The 9512-nt window shown below is 37.0% G+C and overlaps 1 protein-coding gene across 2 annotated transcripts in view; it reads right to left on the bottom strand.

Annotated features, from left to right (window-relative positions):
• Positions 1-2670: 2670 nt before the first annotated feature.
• SALL3 (spalt like transcription factor 3) overlaps positions 2671-9512 on the bottom strand; it is a 22548-nt gene continuing 15706 nt past the window's right edge. The window contains exons 2-4 of one of the 2 annotated variants that reach the window (XM_074204093.1): positions 7637-9512; positions 7080-7420; positions 2671-5677 (exon numbers count right to left, since the gene is read on the bottom strand). The exon at positions 7637-9512 is cut by the window's right edge and continues 1070 nt beyond it. In XM_074204093.1, coding sequence (XP_074060194.1) covers positions 5246-5677; positions 7080-7420; positions 7637-9512 — 2649 coding nt within the window. In that variant the 3' untranslated portion in view covers positions 2671-5245. Of the gene's footprint in view, positions 5678-7079 lie in introns of both variants that reach the window. The other variant, XM_074204092.1, reaches the window with a different exon arrangement.

Raw genomic sequence — 9512 nt, 5'->3', positions numbered from 1 at the left:
ATATGTGTGGAAAATGGAACTAGTATTTACAGGCTATTTTTTTTTTTTTTAGGTTTTTGCAAGGCTAATGGGGTTAAGTGGCTTGCCCAAGGCCACACAGCTAGGTAATTATTAAGTGTCTGAGACCGGATTTGAACCCAGGTACTCCTGACTCCAAGGCTGGTGCTTTATCCACTACGCCACCTAGCCGCCCCTACAGGCTATTTTCTAATAGAAAATGCATTTTGTTTTATAACTTGTCTTGATTTTACTCTGTCAGTAGTACTGAATTTTTGGTTAAAAATTCCTAATTAAAAAAATACTAGTGAACACATCTGTCATGATTCAAAAATGTTGATTAGTTTCAGAATCTAATAAATGAGCTCAGCATTGTCTTCTGAAATAAACTTTGCACGAATGCTTTAGAAAATATTCTTGAGCAATCACATAAGAATCACTCCATTCACATTGGGAATTGCTGCCTGATGTACAATTTTTGGGTCAATTAAAGATAGGTATTTGGCGTTCCAGAATTTCACAGCTAGAAGAACCCTAGAGCTCATCTAAATCTAACATCCTTAAGAGGAAACTGAGTCCCGAAGAGGGCAAGCTGAATATAGCTTATTACTTAGTCACAGGATTGGTTAGAAGCCATTTCTCCTGATTTCCATGGGATCCAGTGTACTTTTTGTTTTCTTAAAATGCTATCATACTCGAGCATGTATACTAGTATCACTAGTATCTACTACTAAGCTCATTTATCTAAGTCGGTAATATTAAATAAAATAACAGTAAAAATGTACTATACTATGAGTTGTATTATTTTGCCTTTTTTCTTTTTTTCACAAATGACAATTAGTAAAGTTAAATATCATGGAGTCTTTCTTTCTAAAGGGAGTGAAAAAGAAAAGGGAAACTCCAATTAGATGGCAACAGTAATTTTAAAATCTTTTTTAGAAATAAAATCAGGATATACTTGAAAATCAGCAAATGGATAAACTCTGGTTGAGTACTTTTTTGAGCTATTTCATTTCTTCCCCTGAAGCACCATATTGTAAGGAACTTTTCTAAAGGAATAAACAATCTCTCCACTCCTTTCTCAGTAACAGCAATTAGCAAATGAGCACTGGGCCTTGACACAAAGGACAGTCAATGAATGGCATATACAGGTTAGTTAGTGCACTTGTGAAAGACTGGTCACAGAACTGATTACATAGGATGCATCATTTTCATTCTTGTTTTAAGAATATATTAGAGAACTTTTGTGACAGCAGAAAAAAGCAAAATAAAATAAAGTGTTATGAAGTTGGTTAGGCTGGAAATGTTAATGCCCACAGTAATAAAGAAATGTTCATGATGTTTGTTGTGGCTTTGTAAAAAGCAAGAAGATCAGCGGAATGTCTGCCAAATACCGAGGCAATGTACACAGGTAGTGGGGAAACCCTGCTATTTTCAAGCTTCTATAAGAATAAAATTAAACAGTGGAGAATTTAAAAACAATTGTTAGAAAACCCTTTAGCAGTATCTCTTAATTGGTTTAAATGTTAATAGCTCTTATGATGAACTTAGATGAATGTGTGTGCATACACATAACACACACACATATAGTATGCATATACATATACTATATATATAGGTAATTTTTAGGGATTGCTGGCATTTATTCTTCTTATTATTTGTATAATCTAAGTAACCCTCTACTTGATGTCAGACTCTTCTATACATCAAGATTGATTTGGAAGTAGAGGCTGAGAAACATTTTTATGTATTTTTTCAATATCTTTTAATTTATTTTAATCTCTTAAAGTGCTCATGCAAATTCTTACTATTCCCTGAGAGAGAACTCTCTCTGCCTCTTACAGATTCTCTTTATATTGCATCCTTTCATATTTGGCTATTTCTACTTCATATGATTTGAATGTATGGGAAATTATTTGTATTTAACTTAAAAAATTTTTTTGCAACAATGACAAATAGAATGCCAATTTAACAATAATTAATTTTTCAAATGATTAATACTTTTAGAACCTTTTCAGAAACTGAAATAAGTTCAATTTTTAAAAATAATTATTGTGGTTAATTCTGTGAACATTGGAGAAGGGGAAAATTATGGGTTGTATGTGTGTGTGTTTTCTTTTCTATGAGGGAACTTGAAATAGACTATTATTTTAAAATCTAGATACCATTGGATTATGAAAATTTTAATGATACCAAATGTGATTTCCAAAATAATATGAATTTTAACATGAAAAATACTTTCTTTTTGGAGGGAACAGATGTAAGGCTTTGATGGAAATCAAGTCTCAGTGATATCTATTGTTTTTTGTTCAATTCTAATAACAAATTTGCTTCCATGTCCTTTAAAATCCTGTGATTTGATCACCAGAAAAGCAATGTTTTTCACTTGATATAAATAATTGAAAGGTGTTTCAGAATATAGTTGACCTTTGGACACTGATAATATTCTCAAATATTTAAATTTTTTTTTTACCACATCTTCTTTCATCGCAGATACACAATCCACATTTAGGAGACTGCATTTTCTTCTTAAAAAAAGCTTTTTAATAACTGAAGAATAATCAAGATACATTTAAATATTGCTTAGTTCTAAACTTGCCAACCCTATGTTGACGTTCATGTATGAATGTTAGAGAAAAATCATTGATGTACATTCACCACAATGACCATAAGCTCAACTTTCACTTTTCCATCAGAATAATCAAGGAACGCAATTCAGAAATAATATTACATCCTGCATTTTATTCAATTCCATATGACAAAAATAGTAACCTAGACTAAGACATCCATTTCAATCAGTAGATGTGTCAAGCCAACAAGATTTAATCATAAAAAATATTGGATCTAGGTAACAATTCCCAGCTGGTTCAGGGAGGCTCCTAGCCCTACATGGTATCGCAGTATAAAAATAGTGTCTCTCTTCACCATGCAGAGAGGAGTGACCTAACCCTGAATACAAAATGGGGTCAGTCTTACTGTACCTTCATCAACCATCTTATTTACAACACTTTACATCTCTCTTTTGTTAAGTTATACACATCCTTTAGGGAGAAGAGATAACACTACATGGTACCAAATACTAACAAAAAATTCACACCAAAAAATGACACATATAAATAAAAACATTCAACTGCTGAATTACAGCAACATTAAGCCACCTCAGTTTTCTTTTTCCAATGTTGGAAAGCCCCCAGATCCCCCACATTCTGTGGTAAAAGATGGCATAACATGGGGAAGTTCTATTTCACCACTGTAGAAAACAGAGCTGTATAGTTCATTGTTCATTTCCAACAGAAATAAACAGCTAATAAGTCTTCAAAACTCTTTTTGTTCAATTATATGATGGCAGAAATAATCCATCTTCTTACAGTAATTTTTTTTGATGTATAAGAGATTGTCCTATTTTTTCAGTCTTAACTGAGAAGACCTCACTGTCTGATTCTTTCTTCAGGGGCATATAACTCCTTGCACTGTTACCCAGCTACCCATGATGTCCCTTGAACAATTTTGTTGGACGGAAGTTCATAGTGTCAGACTCCACCATGCTTGTAATGCACAAAAATGAGGTAGTACACAAAACATTTACTGTTCAAGTTTTGATTAAGCCCCAGCCTCACCAGCATCCTAGCTTAAGAGGAGTGGAACCAGTCCCTTTAGCTATTTGATGTCATTTAAACAAAGTAATCAGCATAAAATGATATTAGAATAATCAGAGGACATTGTGCTTTGTAGTAATCTGAGATGATAATCAGCAAATTGGGAATATGGAATATTTTACATTTATGACTAATTATACTGCCAGACACTTAATATTTCTTCCCAGTTTATTGTACATAATACCAGTGCTGTGAGGCAGTCAACATTTTGTTTGTGGGTGTGTGAGAAAGAGACAGAACAGATTACAGTAAAATTAAACCTACACAATGTTCTCTTTACTGTTTCCTGGGCTTGCATTGATGTCACAGTCCTAAGATTAATTCATCAAAGTTTTGTTAGGGGTGGTCACAGTTTTTAATGGGCTTTGTAGAAAAGTTAAATAAATCATTTCAGTTTCAGAAATGGCAGGCCCTATTGTACTGAGGATCTGACAAATCTTGGTGGCTTTTCTATTTAAGTAGCATAGATCTCTCATATTATTTGACCTTAAGACAAAACAAGAAACTGTAACAGGTTTTTTTTTTTCTTTTTCCTTAAACCAAAGTACTATTTATAAAATAGTTTACATCTTTTTTTTTCATTTTCAAATTATAGACAAACCTCCCTAATACAAAATACTAAAAGTGCAATAGTATAAATTAAGAGTTTGCAACCACATTATACAAACATTACCTTTTTATTGTACAACTTTGATAACATGAAATATTTACTCACAACTGTTTATAATGTTGTGAATAATTTATGGTGATAAGGTTTGTCTGTAACTTGTTTTCCAATCATTGAGCTACAGACCACACTACATTTTTCATTTAATAGAACAACTGTCCACATAGCAGCTACAAATATTTAAATAAAAAAAGATTTGTTACTGACAGGTACTTGCACATGAAAAGCATGCTATCTTTCCCAATAAAACTTCACAATTTTGCCTGCATTGAAATAAACCACTTATAGTAAAACAAATCTTGCTTTAAAAAAAAAAATCACATAGCCAGATGTATTTTGCAGTACAAAAGCTTCATTTAAGGATGGGGCTAGTATATTGTCTGTTACCCGCATAATCTTAACATTATAAATACTACAGACAAGGATACTGTCATAATACACAGCATGGGGGTACTAAATCACTTATTTAAGATTAAGATTTCTAAAAACATAGTTCAAGTTTCTAACTAATTTGAACAGAACCAGCAAATAAGTTTGACCAGAATGCCGCAGTGAAGCCCCCCTCCCTCTTTTTTCTTTTCTCCCTTTTAGGTGATCATTAAATTTTATAAGAAACAAAGTGGACGTGGTCTAACCTCTTTCAGTTGCTAATGCAGTTTCCATTGACTCCTTGTTAACTTAAATTTTAATGATTTCAGAGTTCTCAATAACAGTCAGATTCACTGTTAAAAGAAGTACCATGCAGCTCTTGCAAGACAACTTTTCAGCAGCCACACAGTTAATTTATTTTCTGCTATGGATAAATTTTTAAAGGGAACCTAGGCATTTAGATCATAAGACTAATGCTTAAAACTTCCAAATTTGTACATGAAATAGAACAAATGTGTTGATTAAGAGTCCCAAGAGTTATTCACATTTCTCACATTTAATTTATACCAATCTCCTTGTTATCCTCAATAAACCTTGTGAATGGACGACTGGCTCCTGTTTCTGAACTTGCTTTGTCCAGGCCACCAATTGGAGGGCTGCTGCCTGTGCGAGCTTTGTCCATACCACTTGTAATGTTACTTAAGGGTGGAATGGCACTTCCACCTAAACTTACTGGGAGTTGTGGAATGCCTCCATTCTGTATGACCGAAATCTCATTGTTCTTCATAGCAAGTCCATTTGTGATTGCTGCAGCATACTGGTTCCAAAAATTGGGGTCAACATTCATTGCCCGGGCTGCCAAATCCTTTTGGAACATTTCAGAGAACTTCAGTGCATCGCCACCTAACAATGCCATGGGGTTTTCCACAGATAGTCGGCGGCCACGTCTCGCAGGGGCATTATTCCACATGTGAGTTCCCATATGAACCTGCATATAAAATAGGAAAGAAGAAAAAAACTACAAATAAGCAAATTCTCATAACTTAAATTGTTGCTTTGCTGTATACAACATTTTCATTGATTCTGAGTGTACAAACCTTCAGGTACTTATTGACCACTTTTCTTTTTCTCCCAAGCAATTTGGAGTGATACAAAGTAGTTCATGTGAACTTTCTGGGGAATGATTCGTGATCAAATATGCACATTATTTTCATTAAAGATACAATATTTACTTAACATTAGGAATGTGTGTTCTTTGAGGTGACAAAAATTTAAACAAAACAAAATTTTCCCAGATTCACAAAACACAAAGGCCGCCAAGAAAATGTTTCAATATGTGAGAATAAAGACCCGGGTTCTCTTATTGTATTCAGTCTAACTCCTTTGATCTGCATTTCCTCCAAAATTCATAATTTTGCCCTGTTTTTTCTTCTATTCTATTGCTTTACTGCCTTCCCTTCGAATAATAACCCTAAAATCAGGTTTTAAAATATTCCATGAACTTTTTTGTGTCAGAAGTTAGCCCTCATATCACCTTTATCCCATTCATGCATAGCTGAGCTAAGGGAATAATAGGAATATTGATATGAGATGTCCTCTAAAAGCCTACTGAAATCCAACTTTCCCAGATATGCATGTTATATAGAACAGAAATCAAGATGCACAATAAGAGACAATATAGAAACACAGGTCTACTGGCAGTGAGTAAATCTTGTGCCTTTTCACATCGGTGAGCTTTGTCAGAAAACACACTATGGGAGGATCTGAAGTGCATTTACCATGAGTTCTAATTTTTTTTTTCTGAATTTCTTTTATGCTCCTCTATACTTCAGAACTTGCTCATTGCTCTCTTTCAACTCTATACCCACCCCACCAGCTCCTCTTGGTGGTCACAAAGAATAATGGAACATATCTTGGGGTTGTTTTTCTTTTTCTTTTTAATTACTTAGCAAACCTCACAGTTGTTGTGGCATTCTTTCTTTTTGAAAGTGACTGTGCTTTATTTTGTGACAGCTCTTTAAATGTTGTTTTTTTTTTTTCATACCAATATTCCACTGGGTGTTGGGCCTGCCCACCAAGGTGCAACGTGCATTCACCGCCTAGCTAATAGAACAGGCTATAAACACGCATCTGGCCTTAGCCTCACAAGATCAAGCTTGAAGAACAGGCCTTGATACGCACCCACACGTCAGAAGGCAGGACTGAACCCTTGCATGTTACCATGCTCGACAGGAACACGTGACAACATACAACAGGTTTTCTTAGCTTCTCGTTTCTCCTGGCCAGGAACACAGCAAAATTATAGCCTGTAAAGCCTAAGAGAGATTCCTTTCAATAACCCTGATTTCCTTATGAGTTGGTTTTTGAGATTGAGAGTTTTTTCTTCTTACCTTGAGATTCCCCTTTGTGGTAAAAGCTCTACCACAGATAGTGCAACCAAATGGCTTTTCACCAGTGTGGGTGCGCTCATGTATCTGGAGTGCACTTGCTGAGGAGAAGGTCTTCCCGCAGGATTGACAGTTGTGTTGCTTAGGTGTTCGCCGTGGTGGGGGTGCCAGCATGGGAGTGAGGCCTGGACTCATCACTGTCTGTGGTGCAGCTGGAACCTGGATTCCGGCTGGAAGCGGAGGGCCCTCCCCCAGGGAGATCGGCTTGCTGTGACCATTCACTTCCATTTTGATCATGGTCGGCGCAGTGCTGGTGACCAGGCTAGGAGTACTTTGGCTGGGACCTAGAGTAAAGTTGGGTTCAAATAACTGAGAAGGCAGCTCTTTTAATTTGTGTGTCAGTAAGTGTTGTTTTAAATTACCCATAGTAGAACACCCGCGACTGCAGATTGTACAAACAAATGGACGTTCTTTAGTATGGCTGCGGTAGTGAATTTCCAATGCACTCTTACAAGCAAAAGGCTTGCCACAGATATTACAAACAGTACTTTTAAACTTACCACGTTCTCTGTTGAGGAACAGCAGGCTAAAAGGAGCTTCCTCCTTGATGACTGGTCTGCCCGGGGTAGGAGCTGTCAGATCAAGTGCACCTCCATTTTCAGGAGCGGGTGGTGGACTGTCTGGTTTTTCTGTCTTTAGTGGTGTTTCTTGTGGGTCTTCTTGGTTGCTCAGAACTGGAGACTTGGACCGGAAGCTTTCACTATTACTATTTACTGGAGACAATGCTTGCATGGATGAGGATGATTCTGACATGGCAGGGCTGCCTGCACTCTGGCTTTCGAGATCACCTACAGCTGATGAGGAATCATTACTTAAATGGTCACTTTCCCCTGATCCATTTTCTATGGATTTTAAGTTGGTCAACTGCTGACAGTTCATGACAGAATCAATCATTTTCATCTGATTCTCCAGGGCAGCAATACTAGAGATTACAGAAGGCGGTGAAGGGGGACATGACCCAGAGTAAGATATTAGTGGTTTGGAGGAGTCACTTGCTGTGTCCTTTAACTCTGGGTCTTCTTCCATAGAATTTTCATCAATGTCATCATCATAGTTGCTCAGAGTTTCAACGTTTTTTTCATCATAAGAAAGTTCCGAGTCCATGGCATCTTGGAAGCCCTCTGGTAATGGTGTGTTTGGGATTTGTCCCCCCATATGCATACGAATATGTTGCTGAAGAACAACAGCATTTGTAAATTTCTTTTGACAAATGGGACATGAATGCTGTACTCTTAGGGGTGGCTTAGCTCGATGAACTCCAAAATGTGTTTTTAGATTGCCTTTTGTAGTAAAGGCACGTCCACAAATTTTGCATTTAAATGGTCTTTCTCCTGTATGTGTTCTGTAATGCATCTTGAGGGCACTCTGACAACTAAGCACCCGGTGACAAATGACACATTGATTTGGATCTGTCATCTTCTTATCAATGTTCTCAACTAACTGTTGCAGCTTTGAGGTTTCTGATGTTTGCATAGAGTCAAGCAGACCACCAAATGGGAACTTTGCTTTGAACTGGTCAGAGATTGCTGGAAGCACAGGGTTTGGGAGGGTTGTGGAAACACTACTATCTGTTACAGTGGTAACAATTGAAGTGGAAACTGTAGTAACTTGCACGCTGATGGAGACTTCCCCCACTCGTGTGTTTGTGGAAGGCAAATTGATAGGCTCTGTTTTTGTTAGAGAAGACCCACTGTGAACTGGTTGTGGGGATTCTGCAGTCACTGTTATGCCCGACTCAGAATTGTTGAGACCAGGGGATAAAGAAGTGCATTCACTTGAAGCAGGAGATGGCCTCTGAGGTGACCGACTTATGGGAGTAATACTTGGGGAGTCACTATAGCTATTAACACCAGGTATAGTAGGAGGAAGCTGCAGTCCAATGGATGTAGGGACAGTTGGCAACACTGGCTTGCTATCTAGCCAGGTTGTAACTGGTTTTTCAGGTGGCAGAGACATTCCATAGGGAATTCCAGAGCATGTGGGGACATTGTCGAGGTATTCTGGAACAGGGTAAGGATTCATTTGAATATGGGGATATTTCTCCTTGTGCCTCTGAAAATGAACTTTTAGATTGCCTTTAGTTGAAAATCGATTTCCACATATGTTACACTTAAAAGGCCTCTCTCCTGTATGAGAACGCAAATGAATTTGTAAAGCACTATCACTTCCAAAGACCTTGGCACAAAATCTACACTTATGTTTAAAAAATGGATCCTCAGAGCTTGACTTGGGTTCAAACACCGATACATTTGGTGGTTTTCCTTTGCGGTGTTTCATGAGGGCAGATAGGGGGTCTAATGCATTAGCAGTTGCAGCAATGCTAACCAGTGGATTGGGAAAGATCACACTATTTGAGGAGGTCTGAGGTAGAAGTGG

Source organism: Macrotis lagotis, chromosome X (assembly GCF_037893015.1).
Source record: "Macrotis lagotis isolate mMagLag1 chromosome X, bilby.v1.9.chrom.fasta, whole genome shotgun sequence".
Taxonomy (NCBI): Eukaryota; Metazoa; Chordata; class Mammalia; order Peramelemorphia; family Peramelidae; genus Macrotis; species Macrotis lagotis.
The sequence above is the reverse complement of the archived record's forward strand: the minus strand, read 5'-3'. Positions and strand labels throughout refer to the sequence as shown.